This window comes from Gorilla gorilla, chromosome 2 (genome assembly GCF_029281585.2).
Source record: "Gorilla gorilla gorilla isolate KB3781 chromosome 2, NHGRI_mGorGor1-v2.1_pri, whole genome shotgun sequence".
Taxonomy (NCBI): Eukaryota; Metazoa; Chordata; class Mammalia; order Primates; family Hominidae; genus Gorilla; species Gorilla gorilla.
The window spans coordinates 152,687,531-152,710,118 of record NC_086017.1 but is presented as its reverse complement, the minus strand read 5'-3'; the positions used below and the strand labels follow the sequence as shown (position 1 = coordinate 152,710,118).

Below are 22,588 nucleotides of genomic sequence, written 5' to 3'. Positions count from 1 at the left end.
TCAATATTATTAGAATCCTCATTGGAAATAAAAATATATGCTTAAAGTTTTTCTTTTTCTCTCATTTTGTACTAACAGTTCCTAGCATATAAAGATGCCTAATATAAACAATTATGCCCCGAATTAATAACAATTATTACCTCTGGGAAGAGGACTGGGAGGAGGCAGTGGTCAAAAGTAATTTAGGCTGGGCGCGGTGGCTCACGCCTGCAATTCCAGCACTTTGGGAGGCTAAGGCAGGTGGATAAGAGTTTGAGACCAGCCTGGCCAAATGGCGAAACCTCGTCTCTACTAAAAATATAAAAATTAGCCAGGTGTGGGGGCAGGTATTTGTAATCCCAGCTACTCAGGAGGCTGAGGCAGAATTGCTTAAACCCAGGAGGCGGAGGTTGCAGTGAGCTGAGATCATGCCAACGCACTCCAGCCTGGACAACAGGGCAAGCCTGCGTCTCAAAAAAAAAAAAAAAAAGGGATTATCTATGCCATAATTTAAAATTTTTTTACAAAAATAAAAATATCCATACATAAGAAGCAGAGAGAAGCAAACACATTTCCACACTCAGGCTCCTTCTGACTCTCCTAGGTTCCATTAAAGCAGAGTAAGTGCCAGTGTTCCACCAACCCAGGAACAGGCCCTGCAGACTCAGTGAGAATCATCCCAGAAGAAAACTCAGGAATAAAAATGGAGAAAGTGATACTTCAGACTGAAACTACCAGAAACATCCTGAAAATGAAGCAGAAAAAAAGCAGTCCAGGGACCAGAAAAGCCCTCAGTCCAGTTAATTAAACCATGGAGTAGCCAGGAAGTCCAGAGTTTCCTGCAAGAATGGGAATTTCTTGAGCGTGAAGTGTACGGGGTGAAGAAGTATCACACAGTATCAAAAGCAATTGCCCTGCATCTCAAACACAGAGGTATAAGGAAGAGCTGGCAGGAATGTCTCCAGATGCTGATAAGCTTGCAGGACTTATACTTCACTATTCATGAGGCCAACCAGAGGCCAAGGTGCCACCCCTTGCAATGTCCTTATGGAGAAGCCCTGCACAGGATTCTGGGATACAGATGGAAGATCAGCGTCTTCTCAGGTCCTCCCTGTGCTGATGTGGCTGACCTTGCACCTCCCGAGCACCAGCCCCACGCCTATGGCATTCCCGGAGACTTTCAGGAGCCCATGTGGGCCCCAACACCTGTGATCTATATGGAAAATGCTCAGGTACCCAGATGGGAGCCCTGGAACATGAACCCGCCATGGTCAGTTCTACAGATGTATCCTGCCTTTCTCTCAGCAGCCCCGGGCCCTCCACCACAGTGGTCCATCTCTACTGACTGATCCAGATTTAGAAGACAGTTAGAATCTCGATCCTGATTCTATTAGAAAGACTGAAAAACAGCACAATCTGTGTGTGTTGGTGCATGACTCCTTCCTCTCTTTGCCTGGTACAATGAGAATAAATGTGAAATAAATGAATGACAAAAAAAAAATCCATACATTACTCATGTAATTAAAAATAAAAAACCCCTAAAATCTATCTATGCTCAACTTGTACTGAATCTCAGATCTTAAGTTTAAAAGATGATTCTCTAAATTCTAGCTCAAATTTCATTTCCAGAAAATGCTGTGTCAGTGTTTAATCTACAATTGAGTGGCTCCAAATTATAAATTAAGAAAACTCAACTTCCAATAGCTCAAAATTAAAAAAAAAAACAAACCTGTGTGTTAATGACAAAAGAAAATGATACTGAACTAGAAAAATGTTAAAAATGTATAAGTAAAACCATCAACCACTTCCAACCTTAAAGGGTATGTAGTGTGTTTAATAATAAGTCTATATGCAAAAGGAAAAAGAATTTTCTGTTAAATGTATAAATTTTATCCCTTAGAAAGAATAAACATTTAAGAAAAAGTTATCACACCAACAGTTACAGCTTTCTGACACCACTCCCTAAACAACTGATTTTTACTAGCAATTATTTTACTTAAAGTTGATTTTTACTTTCGAAATAAACAAAAAACAAAGGCAACTTCCGGAAATCATAAACCTCAACTTTATGCTGCTATTTAAAAGGCCTTAAAGGCCTTTTCAAGAAATATTACCTTAAGATTATAACATGTAAAGAGATGAAAATTACTAAACATTTTTCTTAAGATATGATGGCCGAAGTCATACATTCTCTCAAAGGTTATTAATAATTACCAATAGCCTCTATCAATCCTTATCTGACTCCACCTTTCTCTAGTTGCTGACATTAAAAGGTTTCCTTATCTTCTCTGACATTAATCTCTCCCATCTTTCTTTCTACTTCCTGATATGCCTTATCTATCTTCAAGTCTCTTCTTCCCTGAAACCCTCCTTATCCACTCCCAGGTAATTTCGTTCATTCCAACACAGGCTTCACCTATCACTTAATGCTAATAACTCTCAAATCTACATCTCTAGCTCTTTTCTCTAAGCTTCAGATCTATATTTCCAACTGTCAACCAACATGTCCACTAAGATGTACCCCGGTAATACTAAGTTTAACTTGTTTGAAACCAAAGTCATCCTCTCCCCTTCTCACTCAAAAGTGAATGTTCTTGCTGTGTTCTTTATCTAATTTAATGACAGCCATACAAACAAGACCATTTTAAACTCTTCTCCTTTTCACATCTCCTGTTCATCTTGGTCCCTATGCCCTATTTGAAACCCCTGAAGTACATTCCCTCATCTGTATTTCCACTGCAACTGCCCTAACTCATTTCATTTGATAACAGCATACCTGTTGGTCTTCCTGCCTCTAACCGCTCCCTATTCCAAATCAACAACTTCTTATGGCCTACAACAGTACTACAAACTCAATGTATATAGATTACATATTTAAATTAGAATATATAATATCTGCGTGTGTATATAACTGTGTGTGTATATATATCTGTGTATATAAGTGTATGTGTATATATGTGTGTGCATATATATATAACTGTGTATGTAACTATATATAACTGTATATCATATAATACAATATGCAGATTCTTCTGTTTCTAGCAGTACAAATGCATGTATATTATAACACACACACACACACACACACACACACTCCAGTTATATATAGTTACATACATTCTCAAAAGGTTCAAAACCACTGTCTACAGAATAAAGTCCAAGTTCCTTAGCTTTTGGAATTAAGAATGGTTTCTAGGGTTCATCAGTTTGGTCCCAATTTATATCCTCAGCTTCTATCACCCTCCTCCAGCAGGTACACCACAAACATGATTCATTCTTCCCCCTCTGCTTCTGCCAATCCCTGTCACCTTGAAACTGTTCTTCCTGATGGGGCGTGGTGGCTCACACCTGTAATCCCAGCACTTTGGGAGGCCAAGGCAGGCAGATCACGAGGTCAGGAGTTCGAGACCAGCCTGGCTGACATGGTGAAGCCCTGACTCTACTAAAAATACAAAAATTAGCTGGGTGTGGTGTTGCACGCCTGTAATCCCAGCTACTTGGAGGCTAAGGCAGGAGAATCGCTTGAACCCAGGAGGTGGAGGTTGCAGTGAACGGAGGTCATGTCACTGCACTCCAGCCCGGGCAACAGAGCAAGACTCCATCTCAAAAAAAAAAAAAAAAAAGAGAAAAAGAAAAGAAATTGTTCTTCCTTTTCCTACCTATGTAGTCTCTGTTATTCCCCTACCAAATAAAATGAGTTGTTCTCCCTACTATTCTAAGTATTCTGTTCATATCTCCAGCACAGACCCTAATATATTAGTATTAATATATTAGTATTAGACTAGAAGTCTGCCTCTCTGATGAGCAACGAGTCTTACTCATCTTAAAAGTCCCATCCTTTGTGTGCCACAGAGAAGTGTTTGGTAAATGTTAAACTGAATTGAGGATACAGCTTCAAGGGTGATCTATAATCAACGGTTTGCTACAAACAGAAGAGTCTGCATATAAGAAGCCATCAAAGGGAGAAACACATCTAAAAAAATACACCACCATGAAAATGTCTTTTCTTTCACTTTCAACAAACCGAATAAGCAATCAAGAGAGTGAAATGTGACACAGAGGCAGATAACAATAAAAACTAAGAAAATGCCTTTTGTGAGACAGAGTATTTGGTATGTATATAGCTGACAAAAGTTAACATATCTAAAAATAAGAAGGCTTAAGGATAAACGTTAGAACTCCAACCAAAAGAAAAATAGGCAAAGGAATGAGCAATCAATTCACAGAAGAAAAATGTAAATACCAATAAACATATGAAAAATTCCTCAAATTCCTTCAAAATCAGAAAACACACATTAAAAGAATAATGTGTTATTTTTCACCTATCATATTGGCAAATTTTTTTCAATGATAATATGCAAGAATGGCCAGGGGGTGGTAAAATGGTTATGCCCATGACATCTTTGAGGAAATGTAAATTAGTACAACATTTATGTCGTCCATATTAGTATGATACTGTGTGGGGCAGAGGGGCAATACAGAAATTTACAGAGGAAATCATAAAAATGTTCATACCCCTTGACTCAGTATTTTCACTTCTAGGAATTTATCCTGGGGAAAAAGAGACATGCAAAAATTTATGCCAAAGGACATTTGTTCATAGCAACACCATTGAGGATGCCCAAAATTTGGAAATGTAAATGTTCACCAACAAGGATGTGGTTAAAATAAAGCACTTTTCTATAAAGGATATTATGTAACAAATAGTTTTGACAAATATTAATGATATGGGGAAAGGATCACTATGATATTAATCGAAAAGGAAAAAATCTGAATAAAATGTAGTAATACAAATGTATGAAATAAAGAATGGAAGAAATACACCAAATTATTAACTGTAGTTATTTCTGTAGAGAATCACTACCAGATACTAAGAACATATAACAGTTTTATAATTAAGAAAAACATATTGTTTTAAAGGTTATTTGATTAAAATGATGTTGGCAAATTTCAAGAAAGGTTTATCAAAAAAACATAGAAGCCAGATTATAGAGATTTTAAAAGAAATAAGTAGCAAGCAGAGGACTGACACAGACCATTTGTTAAGGAGTTCAATATCAAACACACAGAAACATCAGAAGTTAGCTAAGAGGACAAAGACAACGCTTAATTTTTTTTTTTTTTTTTTGAGATGGTGTCTCGCTCTGTTGCCGAGGCTGGAGCACAGTGGCACAACCTCAGCTCACTGCAACCTCTGCCTCCCGGATTCAAGCGATACTTCTGCCTCAGCCCCCTGAGTAGCTGGGACTACAGGTGCACACCGCCACTCCAGGCTCATTTTTGTATTTTTAGTAGAGACGGTTTCACCACATTGGCCAGGCTGGTCTTGAACTCCTGACCTCGTGATCTGCCCACCTCGGCCTCCCAAAGTGCTGGGATTACAGGCATGAGCCACTGTACCTGGCCAAATAATGCTTAATTTTTTAAGCTGTAGGAGACTTGACCATATTTCAAATAAAAAAGGAAATGGAGATGAAATTTAGGATACTAAAAAGAAAGAGAATAAATGTAAATTAGACCTCTGCCTATGATTAAAATACAAAGATAGTGGTGCAAAGATCAGGAATGTGACACATATGTGGCCAGTTAGCTCTGTTCTAGTTCATACCCACAGATCACACTCTAGTCTGACAATTATTTAAGAAATATATTTATTGGCCAGGAGCAGTGGCTGACGCCTGTAATCCCAGCACTTTGGGAGGCCGAGGTGGGCAGATCACGAGGTCAGGAGATCGAGACCATCCTGGCTAACACGGTGAAACCCTGTCTCTACTAAAAATACAAAAAAATTAGTCGGGCGTGGTGGTGGGAGCCTGTAGTCCCAGCTATTCGGGAGGCTGTGGCAGGAGAATGGCGTGAACCCAGGAGGCGGAGCTTGCAGTGAGCTGAGATCGTGCCACTGAACTCCAGCCTGGGCGACAGAGCGAGACTCCGTCTCAAAAAAAAAAGAGAAATATATTTATTGGTCACCGATATGGTTTGACTCTGTGTCCCCACGAAAATGTCATGGCAAACTGTAATCCCACTGTTGGAGGAGGGGCCTGGCATAAGGTGACTGAACCATGGCGGCAGACATCCCCTTGCTGCTCTCATGACAGTGAGTTCTCATGAGATCTGGTTATTGTAAAAGTGTGTAGCACATCCCAACTCTCCTCTCTCCTGCCAGCCATGTGAAGATGTGCTTGCTTCCCCTTTGCCTTTCACTCATGTAGGTTTCCTGAGGCCTTCCAGAAGCAGAAGCCTGTACAGCCTGAAAAACTGTGAGCCAATAAACCTATATTCTTTATAAATTACCCAGTCTCAGGTATGTCTTTATGGCAGTGTGAGAATGGACTAATACAGTCACTAATACAGACAGGAAGAAAATGTATAAATAGATTAAAGTGAATTATTACTTCTATTAGAAAAACCTCAACAACAGATGTTCTTTGGAAGGATCAAAACTGCAATCTTTCTATAAAAACATTATTTGAACCACTAAACAAATACTTACCCAACACTTACTAAATGTAAGGTGCTCCGAAAGAAAGAGTCCCTGCCCGGCCAGGCGTGGTGGCTCATGCCTGTAATCCTAACACTCTGGGAGGCCGAGGCAGGTGGATTTCCTGCAGGAGTTTAAGATCAGCCTGGCCAACATGGTGAAACCCTGTTTCTACTAAAAATACAAAAATTGGCTAGGCGTGGTGGCACACGCCTGTAATCCCAGCTACTCAGGAGGCTGAGACAGGAGAAATCGCTTGAACCTGGGAAGTAGAGGTTGCAGTGAGCCAAGATCGCACCACTGCAGTCCAGCCTGGGAGATAGAGCAAGATTCTGTGTCAAAAAAAAAACAAAAAAAGAGTCCCTGCCCTTTTAAATATCACATTTAACTAGAGAACCTAGATATGAAACAGCCAACTAACGAATAAGCATAATGAGTACCACGGAAAGGGAACCATCAGGAATTATAAAAACATATGACATAGTGACTAGGGGAGCTGCAAAGGTCTCCCTGAGAAAGTGTCATATAAGCTGAACATACAAATTAAAAATGAAATTTCACAAATGAACATGTAGTCTACAGAAAAAGATCAGAGATGTTGAGCATATATTATTCTGCAATTTTCAAAACTATACTGAGAACGAATGAATATAAACATTAACATTGTGATTAAAGATAATTATGAATAGTACATACCTATACGGAGATCTCTTTGTAAAACATTCTTATCATAAACATAGAAAGACAAATACTGGAAAGTTCTTGGAATCTCAAAGTAAAATTCTTCACTGAAAAATGGGCTAGAAAGAAAAGGAAAGCTCATTACTTCAAATAATATAAAATAAATAATAATTAATATCACTTTCAATAATAATTGTATAAATACTCAAATAATATCACTTTCTTTAATATATATATTTTATTATACTTTAAGTTCTAGGGTACATGTGCACAACGTGCAGGTTTGTTACATATGTATACATGTCCCATGTTGGTGTGCTGCACCCATTAACTCGTCATTTACATTAGGTATATCTCCTAATGCTATCTCTCCCCCATCCCCACCCCACAACAGGCCCCGGTGTGTGATGTTCCCCTTCCTATGTCCATGTGTTCTCATTGTTCAATTCCCACCTATGAGTGAGAACATGCGGTGTTTGGTTTTTTTGTCTTTGCGATAGTTTGCTGAGAATGATAATATCACTTTTTTTTTTTTTTTTTGAGACAGAGTCTTGCTCTGTTGCCAGGCTGGAGTCCAGTGGCGTGATCTCAGCTCACCACAACCTCCAGCTCCCAGGTTCAAGCGATTCTCCTGCCTCAGCCTCCCGAGTAGCTGGGACTACAGGCACATGCCACCACGCCCAGCTAATTTTTGTATTTTTAGTAGAGATGGGGTTTCACCATGTTGGCCAGGATGGTCTCAATCTCTTGACCTTGTGATCCACCCGCCTCAGCCTCCCAAAGTACTGGGATTACAGGAGTGAGCTAATGTTCCTGGCCAAATAATATCACTTTCAATAAAGTTAATGAAATTATGGACTAAAATGCCATTGAAAAGAATTTGAAAAGCCCCAAAATAATTCTCAATGCTAAATTTCAACTAAGTTCTATACAAACCAAGCTGAACACTGAGGTGATCTAAGTTGCCAGTATGAGTTCTGAACAAATAGCTTTTCAGCAGTCCTGTGGATAGAAGATACAGTAACTGCCTGGGGTCATGCTCACCTAAGGTGGACCACTTGAGAGGTGAGGATAGTGTCATTCATACCATCCTTGTCTTAGAAATGTGTAAAGCTGTATTATTTACAATACATAATACCTAAAACAGCCAATGTTATGTGAAAGGCTACTTCAAAATTCTTTTTTAAATTAAGCTATTTTTAAAAAATTAAAATATGCAATTTTAAAATCAACTTTAAAAAATATTTTTTAAAAATTAAAACAAGGTATTTTTAAATCAGTTTTATTGAGCTATAAGTTACAAACAATAAAAATCCAATTTAAAGTATAGAGGTTGATGACTTCTGATAAATTTATACAACTGTGTAGCTTCCACCCCAATCAAAATACAGGACACTGCTATCTCCCCAGAAAGTTATCTTATGCCTCTCCTTCAGTTACCCCATCATACCTGCCCCAACCTGTGATGTGTTTTCTATCACTATACATCTATCCTAAAATCTCACATAAATAGAATCATATAGTATGTACTCATGTCCAGCTTTGTCCATTCAGCTTAATGTCTGTGAGATTTTTTCGATGTTGTTGTGTATATAGTAGTTCAACTGTTTTAATCGCTGCATAGTATTCCATTGCATTCCAAATCCATTCTCCTAGTGATGTTATTTGAGTTGTTTCCAGTTTGGGCTATCAAAAGTAAAGCTGCTATGAACATTCTTGTACAAAGCTTTTTCTAGACACATGCTTTTGATTACAGAGAGTGCAACTGCTGAGTTAAAAGGCAGGTGAATGTGTAATTTACAAGAAACTGTCAAACTGTTTTCAAAGTGGTTGTACTGTTTTACACCCCTAACAGCAATGCTCCAGTTGTTCCACATCTTGGTACTGACAGCCTTTAACTTTAGCTATTCTAGTGAATGTAACATGATAAAATGTATACACCTATGTAATCTCTACCTTATAATCAAGATACAAAACATTTTTATCTCCCCAGAAATTTCCCTTGTGACTCTGCAGTCACTCCCACCATATTCTTACAGGCAACCAGTGATATGATTTCTATCACTGCAGATTATGTTCTAGAATCTATAGTGACAAAAATGGTTTTAAATTGATTTCCCGATGACTAACAATGTCCAATACCTTTTCATGTGCTCTTGGCCATGTCTTTTCTGAAATATCTGTTTAAGTATTCTCCCCATATTTTAAATGGCCATCAGTCTTCTTTTGAGTTATCAGGGTTTTTGTTTTTAAATAAATTCTGGATACAAGTCTTTTGTCAGAATACTTTCTCCCAGGTGTGGCTTGCCATTTAATTTTCTTGACAGTGTCTTTTAAAGAAAAGGAGCCTTTAAGTTTGATAAAATCTAATTTACCAATTTTCATCTTTTATAATTAGTGGTGCTTCTTGCATTCAAAGCAAGAAATCTTTGCCCATCCTCATGTTGCAAAGCTTATTTTTATAAGTTCATTTTAAGAATGCCATTTTGATATATTTATCCTTCTATGATTCTTCTATGAAGACGTGAATCTCTGAAATGATAGTTTCTTTTGTCAAGTGTACCTCTTTCCTGAGAAAGTTTAAAGAACAAAAAGATTCTCTAGCAATATCGCTATGAAATGCAGTATCTTTATGATGTCATAACTAAATGAGAAGCTGAAATATAAAGTAAAATACTCCTACAGAAGTCATATCTGATCTTGTCTAGAAAACAGTTGGTTCAGCTTTTTAGTTGTTAAAATGCCTGGTGAACTTTTGTCACTATATTTTTCCCTTCAAATGCAACCAAACTAAACTTTTAAAAGTTGGTCTCACAAAGTAACTAGAGCCTTCTAATTAATTTCAACATAGAAATCAATGCAAAAAGAACTATTAGTCAAATATGATATGAAAACATGATATGAAAGACAAGACATGTGTAGGTATGTATCTCTTTGCATTATTTTATAAACAATTATAAATGCAGAATTTCCTTTATATATCACATCCACATTCAAATATTATGTTTAAAGTACATTCTAAAGCCAAATAAGAACAATATGAGAATTAAGACTAAAGATTTCAAGTTTACTACTTGAAATGTTTTTGGGCTACTAAAGTATTTTCAGTTTTATACAATACCTTTTCTAAGAAGAATTCAATAGATATTTAAAGTTATAAAAAATGAAAATAAAGACATAAAGGGAAACTTCAAAGGCAAATGTAAAAGAAAGATATTTTTTTAAAGGCATAAAAAAAAACAGATCCCTAAAATACAACTGACCTAAAATATGATTCAGATAAGGCATGGCATTCAATATTTCATCCACCACATGCTCATTCCAATAATACCCCACACCCTGTTTTTTGTTTTTTGTTTTTCTGAGACGGAGTTTCACTCTTGTTGCCCAGGCTAGAGTCCAATGGCATAATCTTGGCTCACTGCAACCTCCGACCCCTGGGTTCAAGCGATTCTCCTGCCTCAGCCTCCCAAGTAGCTGAGATTACAGGCACCCAGCACCACGCCCAACTAATTTTTGTATTTTTCGTAGAGACGGGGTTTCACCATGTTGCCCAAGCTGGTCTCGAAATTCTGACCTCAGGTGATCTGCCCGCGTCTGCCTCCCAAAGTGCTGGGATTACAAGCGTGAGCCACCACGCCCGGCCTCCTTATTTTGACTGTTGTCTCTGAACAAGATTCTCAGCACAACTCTGCACTAGAATTATGTTCACACTGCTACGGTGCAGAGGTGGTATATTCCAGTTTTATGAATTAGAATTTAATATGATACTCTCAAAGGGCAATTACACTTTCAAAGATGAGACATCTATCTGAGAATTCATTCCCTGATAATGCACTACTAAGTTAAGCAACGTGTATGAACTTTAAGTAACTTATTCTTTAGATAAATAAAATAAAGATGTACTTTGAGGAAAGTTCAAACGAATAGGCAATATTTAGCCTGTCATGTGAAAAAACTTTTCTCCAGAAAACAAAGATAAAATTAGGAACAATTAAGAGGAAGATACACTTTGAGGCAATGAAAAGCCACATGAAAGCAAGCACTGTTTCTATCTTGTCTTCTTGATTATTATAATCTGGAAAATGCATAATATTTACCAATCTATATAGTAAAAATTATAATTTACCAATTTTTTCTACCAACCTTAAAGATTTTTCCACAACTTGGGTACGATAAACTTCTTCCTGGTCCAAATTTATGGTACAGAAACAATCTCTCATTTTGTTGGGTCCAAGATATGGCAATAAATTTTTTGCTTCACCTGTTGGCATAAAATTTAAAATTGTTATTAAATATCATCAACTGCTTCATACTAAGCCTTATATAGGATGACTTCAATCTGAAAGAACATATTAATGTGGCACAGAAAAAAAAAAACACTAGTGATTACAGAAAGATCAAGCTGGTCTAAAGGAGATTGTTAAGACTGAAGGGAGGGGCTGTGTGTAAAGTGACTTGAGGTCCCTTTTTTATATTACATAATTGCATCCCCACTCCTATGAAAGGGTAATCCCTCTACTTGTGCTCTCTATCCCATTCCACCAGTGCTACCTCAAGGACTTTACTACACAATTAATCTTTCTTTCCCAAATCACCATTAATTTTCCTCTCTAGCGATCATTCCCATCAGCATATAAACGATGATGGGAATTTCTCAACTTAAAAAAACACACAAAAAGAAAAGGAAAAAAAACTTCTTAAAAGCATCATCTCTAGTCGTTGTCTCTTCTTACCTTCCATTCATTCTTCAACCCTCTCCAATCAGCTTCTGACCCCACCATGCCACTAAAACTGCTCTAGCTGAGGACACTAATGCCTTCCACATTGCCAAATCAATGGTCACTTCTCTGTTTTCATCATACCCGGCCAGGCGGCATGATTTAACCCAAGTGAACATTAATATCCCTCTTTAAAATGCTCTCTTCTCTTGGCTTCCACAACACAGTATTTCTGACTTTTCTCCTACATCACTGGCTCTCTGCTGACTTCTCCCCCTGCCTACCTCTAAACATGCAATGCCTCAATTCCAAACCACCTTTTCTTCCTTCTCTTTGCCAACTCTGCAGTATATGGTGTTAATGTGAACGCCTCCCAGATCTGCAACACCAGGTCTAACCTCTCCTCAACAAACACTAGATGTGACTATTTAACTGTCTCCTTGGATATCCAGTAGGCATTTCAAATTTAACAAGTCCCAGAAAAACCATCTGATTTCTTTCCCCAAAATGTGCCCTTTCCCCAGTCTACCATTTTTCTCTCTTACTCTCACCATCCTCTATTTCCCCAAACTCCCATACCCAGTCTCTTAGCAAATCCAGCAGACCTCCAAAATAAATCCCAAATCCAACCAGTTCTCTTTGCCTTGACCAGAATCACCGAGTCCAAGCCACCACAATCTTTTATACGAACAAACGTGAGAGTTGCCTAACTGGTGCCCCTGCTTCCACTTTTGGCCCTCCTACAATCCATTCTCCATCAAGCAGTGTGATATTTGAAACATATTCTTTAGGTTACTCACTCACTCTCCTCCTCCAATACCACACCATTTCACTTAGAATAAAATTATCTTTCTATACCACAGTCTACAAAGCCCTACTTAATGGTCTCTCTGATCTCTTCTCCTTCCATTCCCCCAACCCCGGTCAGTGTTTAGTTTTTTTCATTCATCAACTGTGCCACATCATGTTCAAGTTTAGGGCTTTTGTCTGGAATGCTACACTCCTAGATATCTTCAATGGCTAGCGCCTTATCATTCAGTCTCAGCTCAAATATCACTAACTCAGAGAAATCTTCCTTGACTATTCTATCTAAAGCACATAGTTCTGCTACCATATTCTATTTCTCCATTTTGTTTCTTTGATAGCACTGATGATTATCTAAATTTCTGTTCATTTTTAATTCAGTGTTTATTTTTTGGTTCCCTCATTCTTGAGGCCCAAGAACTTGTTGATCTTCAAGATCTTAAACAGTGACTGTCATACAGTAGACAGCTCAGAAACATTTGTTGAAGGAATATTAAATAACCTAAAAAGTCTAGTTTTGAAGTTTTGAAGTCCTTTGATACTCTAGCTCAAAGGACATACACAAGTATGGGCGCTGAAATCAGTACACTAGTTCCCTTATGCAATCAGTTGGCATAAGGGAAACAGCATTACCCCAAGAACCATAAAACCAATATTCCTCTCTTACTCTGCTACTAAGTGGCTGTATGACTTCAGACAAATCACTCAATCACAGCTTTCCTGATGAAGGTTTGGACTAGATAAACTCAAGTATCTTTCTGCTTATCAACTTTAAAGGCCATTTAAACCAATATATTTTAGAGAAGTCTATTAGAAACCTAAGAAGCACCTATAAAAAAACTCAGTAAACACATTATTTATAAAATTAAAATAAGAAAACCAATGGAATAGTACCAGTAAGATACTTCTTAAATCTGTCACTAAAAAAAATAAAGTTACTACTTAAACAGAATAAACAAATTTAGGTCCATCTCAAGTCAGAATTGAGGAATCTCACCTTTTAAATGATTAATTTAATTAACTGCCTAAAATGGGTTAGTCCTTACAAATAAATCAGGTCACTAAGAAAAATAATCTATATCTGAACTGGTATTCATCCATTTTCCTCTTCCTCCAAAGACTAGTTATTCCTCTTCTCATCCAAAGCTCATCCATCTACCTGTGCTCTCTCTACCCCATTCCCTCTTGTCCCTCCAGGACACTGTCTAGCAATTCTATTTTCATTACTTTCAGCCTTCTTGTTCTTCAGTCTCTCCTTTTTCTTTGACGTCTCCCTTCTGCATAATTTAGACTTTTTTTTAAACGAAAGTCCAACTAGGTCACAATATAGGACCTAAAATATAAAAAATTTGGAATTAGACCATAATAATTTTCTACTTAATAAATATGCTCCATAATAAATATGCTCCATATCTAATTGGGAGAATTTGAAACACTAACTGTCCCTGAACATGTTTCTGTTTCATTCACATAGGTGCAGTTTTGAGAAAACAACATTATATAAATTTACACATATTCTACTTCCCTCTCCCTCTTAAGAGAGAGACAATGAGGTTATTTTGAAGAATCCAATGAACCTGACATTATCAGATATTTATCCAGAATAAATAAAAATGTAAGATCTATGTCATATGAAAAAATGTACCAAGCATCCTTTCCTATAAAAGCAGTTATCATAATCTGTACTTCTTAAATATCCACCACTGACTGAATGAAGTTCAAATAAACTTTGTTGAAAGTTAATTCATCTAATCAATGCCCGGCTCAACAATCAATTGTACAAATATGTTAAGTCAGATACTGTAACTCCAAACTATAGTAGTGATTAATTGGCACTTTATAAACAACATAATCAAAAAGGAAGTAATGGTTACAGATATAATAAAAGTAATGTTGTGCCTATTATATCTCTAAGCATAAAGAGAATATGTTAAGAGCCACACTTTACATCAAGCTACACAAACAGACAAAAGTGAAGAACTTTGGAAGACTGTACTTGCTTGTGTGTGATATTTGTTCAGGGCCTCATGAACTCTAGCCAATTCTGGTATATAAATGAGCATGCGCCTTGGACCAAAAAAAAAAAAAATCTATTGCCAAATTTCTTGAAAACTTATTCTATAATCTCTACTTTCAAGTGCTCCCTTCAACTCACAGCCTAAACCTGCAACTTGCCCTCTTATCCTACTTCTCTACTTCTTGTTTAGAACCTTGAAGAACACTAACAGGCTGGGCGCAGTGGTCATGCCTGTAATCCCAACACTTTGGGAGGCCAAGGTGGGCAAACTGCTTGAGCACAGGATTTTGAAACCAGCCTTGGCAACATGGTGAGACCTCATCTCTACTAAAAATACAAAAAATTAGCCAGGCGTGGTGGTGCATGCCTGTGGTCCCAGCTACTTGGGAGGCTGAGGTGTGAGGATGGCTTGAGCCCAGGGGATGGGAGTTGCAGTGAGCTGCCGCTGCACTCCAGCCTGGGACAAAAGAGCAAGACCCTGTCTCAATAGTAAAGAAAGAAAAAAAAAAAAACCAAAAAACCACTAATATTAAGTGCCCAAATCGTATCACTGCTTTTCAGTCCCACCTTATTTGACCACTCTTCATTATTTGACAACACGAACCTTTCCTCAGCTCAGGTAACCTTGTATGAGGGTTTTTCTTATACTCCCTCTTTTGGGCTTTTTATCCACTAACCACATCTTAAACGTGAGGAAACTTTCGGTATCCACAGACCACTTAATTCATCATAGAGGTGAAGGATAAATTCTAGTTTTTTTTTTTTAATGTAGTCATTATAAAACAATAAAAATATACAAAGAAACATGATTTCTCAACATTGTTTGACGGTATTATTTACAAACTTTCTCAACTTATCTATAGCCCGTTTAATGACAGCCATCCTTAAGGAGAACCAGGTTCTAAACCTGCAGTAAATATGGTAGATTACTGTTCACATCCATTTCAACCTCCTTCAGTGTATGTCTTCCTGTGCTGCAGAGAAGAGAAAGTTAAAAAATACATTTCCCAGCCTCTCTTGTGGCTACAGTTGTAAATGTGATTTAAGTTCCACCAACCAGATGCACTCACTAGAAATTTTAAGGACAGAAGAGAAGGGAGGTTGAGTTTGGGTTGTTTTACTAGCAAACATTGTCATGGAGATGTTCATGTTCTGCAGCAGTATTTGTTGAAGTCCTAGTATTCAGTCACAGATTTCATGAATATTAAGAAAGGCACAAGGCATCCATTCTGCAGTACAGGTTGTGGTAGGCAGGGCTTGGCTCTAGGGCCAGCAACGACAACGGCTTACTGATGAAGGTGGCTGCTTGCTAATGGCTATTTCCTAACAGTAGTAGACTCCTGATCATGGCAGAGGTGGTAAGGTTCTAAGACAGGCATCTAAAAGTTACAGTTTCACAATTCTGCAAAAGTCTTTCTGATCCTAAAAGAGGCAATAACTCTCTTGGTGGCCTAGATGCAATGTGGCTTTTTCTAGATCTAGAGTCTGTTTCTTCAGCCTTGTCAACAATTTTATAAGCCACTTAAAATTTTTTTATTAAAGCTCTTTCTGCTTAAACTAACTAGAGTTGATGCTGTCACCTAATCTCAATTCTTTTCTAACCTTTGTTTCCAACAAATTAGAAAATCCCACTTTGAGTTACTGGTCATCATGGTTGGGTAAAAATCCGCCGGCTACACGTGGCTATCTGGATCAAACATGGACTCAGAAATTACAAAGCAATTTTTCACTGAAAATTATTTTCATTGTTCCATCAGATAGTGAGTTGAATAGCAGCACACTTAAAAAGGGAATCCTTTAACTTGGGAAATGGATCTTAACTCCATATATAGTTGTATCTACCTTCACAAAATATTTCTTCATCTTCTGTAGCATTTGGATAAAATTTTAAAAATATATTCAATAATACAGTATTCATATTTTCATGAATTTGGAATGCCAAATTCTTTTTTCTTTTTCTTTTTCTTTTTTTTTTTTTTTGAGACAGGGTCTCGCTCTGTCACCCACGCTGGAGTGCAGTGGCACAATCATGGCTCACTGCAGCCTCGCCTTCCTGGACTCACGTGATTCTGTCACCTCAGCCTCCTGAGTAGCTGGGACTACAGACACATACCACCATGCCTGACTAATTTGCTTTGTATTTTATGGAGAGGCAGGGTTTTGCCATGTTGCCCAGGCTGGTCTTGAACTCCTGGGTTCAAGAGATCTGCCTGCCTTGGCCTCCCAAAGTGCTGGGATTATAGGCATGAGCTACCATGCCTGGCTGGGAGTGCCAAATCCAAATTCTTAACATTCAAATCGTGTGCACCATTTTGGGTGCCTCTATTTTATCCTTAAATTCACAAATCATAGTTTGACCCTAAATTAATAAGAATAAAGTATTCAAGAAATTCAATATATTGCTAAGATATGACACAAGCAAGCCAGCTGAAATAATAAAAATGGCTTTTACTTGCATTTGAATGAAAGGAAGAAATGTTTTTATAGTTCATCCCTCATTTCAAAAATTCTGTGCATGCGGAGTCCTGCAATATGCAAAAGCAGACATTTGTCCTACAAAGGCAGATACATTGTTCCCACAGCAAACAGTATAGATTTGATTGTGTGTACAACTATCACTATTTCCTTCAACAATAAATCAAGATCAGGAGGTATATCAATGACAACCAACTGTTCCTCTATGAAGAAAGGAGGTTGACATTCAAGCACAATTTATTTTATTCTGTAACATCTTTTCTTGTTGATTCATAACTGGTACTCCTTAAGCACTTTTCTAGTGTACATTACGACTTACAACATAACTGTTAAATAATTTTTTAAAGTCTTCTTTCTTAAAGGGTGGATTTTCAAAGACAAACAGAATAATCCTCCATTGTGCATTTCTTCTCTTTCACAAATGTACTGCAAGTATGCCAAGAACATCTTCCCACTACACATCCATGATTTTGTCCAAATATAAAATGAAATATCCTCTCGCCCACATGTGATAGTAATTGTTTTTCTACATCATATCTTCCTAAATCATACATATCTTAAATAAAATGCTGTTTAGCTTTGATACTCAACCTTCACAATGTTGCTAGAGTTACCTTTTTAATACGTACGTACACGCACACACACACACACACACACACACAAACACAGAGACACGTATAAATAAATATAAATAAAACATCCCTTGCTTAGAAGTCTTCAATGGCTCACACTATCTACCACTGCCCACTTGGCAGGACAAAATCTAAAATTCCTTAGTCTGGCACAAAAACCCTCCATCCCTCCATGATCAGGTGCTATCTACTACATGTTCAACCTCATCTAGTTCATCTTTACCCCCACAAATTATGCTGTAGCAGTACTATATTTTAGTTCCTTGAACACACTGTTCTCTCATTCCTCTGTGTATCTGCAATGCTATTTTCTTTGTATGAAATGCCCTACCTGTTTTTCTCTCCAAAGAGCTCTGCTTAAGGGCATCTTTGCAAAGTCTTCCTCAATTCCTAGGTAGTCATGTCACTCTTTCCCATGTGTTTCTACTGTACCTTGCATCTCTACTACAGTGATCATATTGTTTTGTACTTGTTGCATTTCACTCAACAAATATTTACTAAGTGCCTAAACACACGAGGCACTGTTCTAAGTGCTGGGGATATAACAGTGAATAAAAACAGGTCTCTGCCCATACGAAACTGTTGTACAATATATACAGGGACGACAAATACCACAAACTCTTAAATAAGCATATAGTATTTATTGTCATGGAAGAAATAAATATTTATTGCTATTCAAGAAAACAAAGCAGGTTAAGAGAGTTGGGGAATGGCAGGCCCAGAGGGTAGAGACAGGGAGGAGGTCAATGTTATTTTATATAGGGAAGCAGGGAAGGCCTTTCAATTAAAATATTTAAGCAGATACCTGAAGGAAGTCATTGAGGGTATAAGCCATACAGATATCTGGGGAAGGACACGGACAGGCAGAAAGGATAAAATGTGCAAAGGCCCTGAGACAGGATAGTTTGGCACACAGGAGGAGTGGCAAGGAGGGCAGTATGGCTACAAAGCAATAAGCAAAGTGGGGAGAGGGAGGAGATAGTAAGAGATGGAGTAAGGGTATGGGAGGAGGCAGGTTAAATAAGGTCTTACAGGCACTGGAAAGTCTTAGGCTTTTTTTGTGTGTCAGATGGTAAGGTTTTGAAGGATTCTGAGCATAAAAATGGCAAGATTTTTTGTTTTAAAATCAATGCAGAGGGGAAAAGTAGAAGCAGGTGACTAGATAGGAGGCTACTGTAGTAATCTCAATGAGCGAAAACTTGCAGGTCAGGGGAGGGGCAGAGCAGACACGGGTCTGGAGAGAATGGGTCATTTGGGCATGTATTTTGAAGATGGAGCCAACAGGATTTACTGTAGGGTGTGAGAAATAGAGTAGTCAAGAATGACTTCTAAGAGTCTTAGTCTGAGCAGCTGGATGAATAGAGATGCTATTTCTAGAGACACAGCCTCTTGTTGGGGACCAAATTCAAGGGACTGTATTGAATATTAAATCTGAGATGCCTTATACATCCAAGTGCAGACAATCTGTCCAAGGACAAAGGGTCCTAGATAGAGAAAAAATTTGAGAATCATCAGTAAGTACATAAAATTTACAAAACCAAGAGACAATACAAAATCACAATGGGAGCAAATATAGAAAAGAAATTTGAAGACTGAGCCTCAGGGCTCTCTAATGTTTTGAGGTGGTAAAGATGAGACACAACCAAGCAAAGGCAGTTTGGTTGTCTCTTCACTGAACTATAAACTTCTTGAGGAAGGGGACCAATTCTTAGCACCATCCTTAGCATAAGATATATAATGAAACAGCTGCTGAATAAGTATCAATGCATGTGTATATAACTTTGGCATGGGCAAAAAAGAGGTTCCAACACCACATCACAAACCATAAAATTGTATGTAAGCTTCTTTTTTCCATTTCATTTAAGTTGATTTATGTCAACTACTCCAAAGATTTTTTAAAAAGTCTCCTGTATACAGTTACCAAAAGCACTTAAAGAATCTTTATTGTATTAATACAGAGACGTTTTGAAAATAAACCAGTGCTGAAGTTCACACATTCAAATATTTACTGAGTACCTACTAAGCTGCTAGGATATGACAGTGAGCAAAACAGACAAAAAGTCTGTGTCCTTATTAGGCTAACACACATGGAGAGATCGACAACAAATAAGATAAATAAGTAAAAATGTATGGCCTAATACTAATAAGTATGGGCACCACAAGAAATGAGGTAGCTCAAGGAAGGCTTCATTGAGAAAGTAACTTCGGCATAAATACCTGAAAAAAAAGAGGAGAGACATGTAACTATAGAAAACAGCAGCTTTTAGATATTGTTAAAAAGTAAATAGTTTAAAGCACGGAAGATAAACACCATCAAATCAAAACTGTTAAGATTAACAGAAATGGAAAAACAGCCAACTCTCTATGTACAAGATCAATGATTCCATGTAACAGTCATCAGACAGTAAATTCAAATCCTACCATATAAATTTTATCTAGGACAAAAATTCCAATATCAGGCTACTATCAAAGGTAGAGATTCTGATGTATATGCTTCTGTTCATGTATGTGAGTATGTACATATGTGCCTATGTGGATGTTTGAGGATTATGTGCATGCATTTATACCTGAAGGTTTGCATGTATGTTTCTTCATGTCCTAGGGGAGGACACTACAGGGATAAGACAGAAAAGAAGATAAAGATTTATTAAGTAGTTAGATGCTCCAAGACAGTGTTAAATATTTTCTCAAATGTTTCATTTGATCGGTACGACAACCCTGTGAGATAAGCATTACTATTCCCTTTCATAAATTAAGAAAAAAAAATTCAGTTACATAGCTGGTAAGGTTATCTGGCACAAATCAAACTCCAAAGCCTAGAGTCTTTCCATTCAACTCTTAAGGTCTTTCTGAATACAGCTGTGCTGAGAAACTATTCCCATCTGAAAGAGATGTAGTAGGTCCAGGTCTGCTTCAAAGGTTACCTGAAGTACAAGGGTAGGAGCCAACATGGGTCCCAGTGGGATTAATCCCCTAGAAAAACCGCAAAGAGCCAGGGTCCTGGACAAGATGATCCAAAGTTAAGGATTATTTGGGGTGACAGAAAGCCAAATCATAATAATAGCTACCACTTACTGAATAAATTAATACATGTATTACACAGATTTTTCATTGACTTCATATATATTATTTTACTTAATCTTCACAATAACTCTTCTGAATGATATATATTTTCAAAATACAGAAATTGGGGATCGGAGGATAACATTCCAGGAGGAAGGCATAACGTGAACAAGTTCTGGAGGGTGGCAACAAGAAGAGCACCATCAAGGAGGCAGTGAATAGTATAAACTGACTAAAGCATAAAGAGAGATGAAGGGGGAATGAGAGGGAAAAGATTATAAAGGACAGCTAGTATCAAACAGAGAACCTAAAATGCCAAGCTAAGGTTTAACTTTATTCAGTAGGCAACAAGGGTCGCTAAAAGTTTCTGTGTGGTTCATACTTCAGGAAAAGTACTCTGATAGTCTGAAGAGCCTACATTAAGGTAACAAAGGGAGATAGGAGGAAAGAAAAAATAGAAGAGCTACTATGGAGACAAAATACACAGAATTTGGCATTAACTGGCTTGAATGACTCAGGACATAATGTTCTAATACAGATCGAATATCCTTCATCTGAAATGCTTAGGACCAGAAGTATTTCAGATTTCAAATGTTTTTACATTTTGAAATTTTGCATTATATATACTTACCAGTTGTGCATCCCAAATCTGAAAATCTGAAATGCTCCAATGAGTATTTCCTTTGAGAATCATGTTGGTGCTCAGTTTTGCATCCTGGAGCATTTGGAATTTTGGACTTTGAGATTTGGAATGCTCAACCAGTAATAGAAATATCAACCTAAACAGAACAGTAGAACTTCAGGTGATGAAAAGATATAAAATATGCACATTTTGTCATTTACATTCACAACAGCAACAACAAAAAAAGAGTGAGAAAGAATGAATCTAATGCACATTTAAAAATATGATATAGTCTCTGGTATTGACTAGTTTAGAGTAAAATTAAAATGCTGTTGTGCCAATCTAATTACATATAAATAAGACAATCCTATATAATAGTAATATATCATAAGGTCTTTGAAATTTTCTTCTAAAGTTTAATTTCAATTTTTGCAATATGATAAAAGGTATGCATAATTATAAAAACATATACAGTACTAGTATAGTAGAGCAAGTTAAATGAATGCATTACAGAGGCAGACATCTGCGTTTCAACATGAACTTTGCATTTAACTATCTGTATGTCCTTACTCTCAACCTCTTATGTAAAAAGAGGTAACTATAATGCTTCAAGATTGCTGTGAGCATTAACTAAGGTAAAGCGCTTGGCACAATGCCTAAGACAGAGTAAATATTCAATGGATAGTAACTATTAGTGCCCTTTCTTGGCTAGACATTCTTAAAAATTAGCATCTATATACAATTCCCTTCATCCAAGCCATTAGCTCCTGACCAAAAATAACCTGTAATGTAACAACTGGGTATAACAGAGGAGGTCATTTTTTAAAATGAGTCCTTTGTTACAGAATCAATGCATTTCTATTATAGGAAATACATGGAAACACGTCCAACCTTTATACCTCAAGCTCCACATCTCTAAAATGAGGATACAAATCTGAGGTTGGCTAGCCAGAGATTTGTTTGGCCTGCACCAAATTTAAAAAATAATTTGTGACCATCTAGAAACTGAGAGTTAACAATAAATAAATTTGTATTTCTGGTTTCTCTTTAATAATCAAAATCTGGCAAAACGATTTTGAGTGGAAACTGCAGACAGGTGTATCTTACTAAATC

At 37.3% G+C, this 22,588-nt stretch overlaps 1 protein-coding gene and 1 pseudogene across 3 annotated transcripts in view; one reads left to right on the top strand and one right to left on the bottom strand.

Moving 5' to 3' along the window:
* RASA2 (RAS p21 protein activator 2) overlaps positions 1–22,588 on the bottom strand; it is a 128,777-nt gene that overhangs the window by 92,200 nt on the left and 13,989 nt on the right. For all 3 annotated transcript variants that reach the window (XM_031009715.3, XM_031009714.3, XM_055383106.2), the window contains exons 2-3: positions 11,288–11,405; positions 7,157–7,260 (exon numbers count right to left, since the gene is read on the bottom strand). In XM_031009715.3, the coding sequence (XP_030865575.2) occupies positions 7,157–7,260; positions 11,288–11,405 (222 nt within the window). The remainder of the gene's footprint in view (positions 1–7,156; positions 7,261–11,287; positions 11,406–22,588) is intronic.
* On the top strand, positions 683–1,328 carry LOC129532650 (putative uncharacterized protein MSANTD5; annotated as a pseudogene).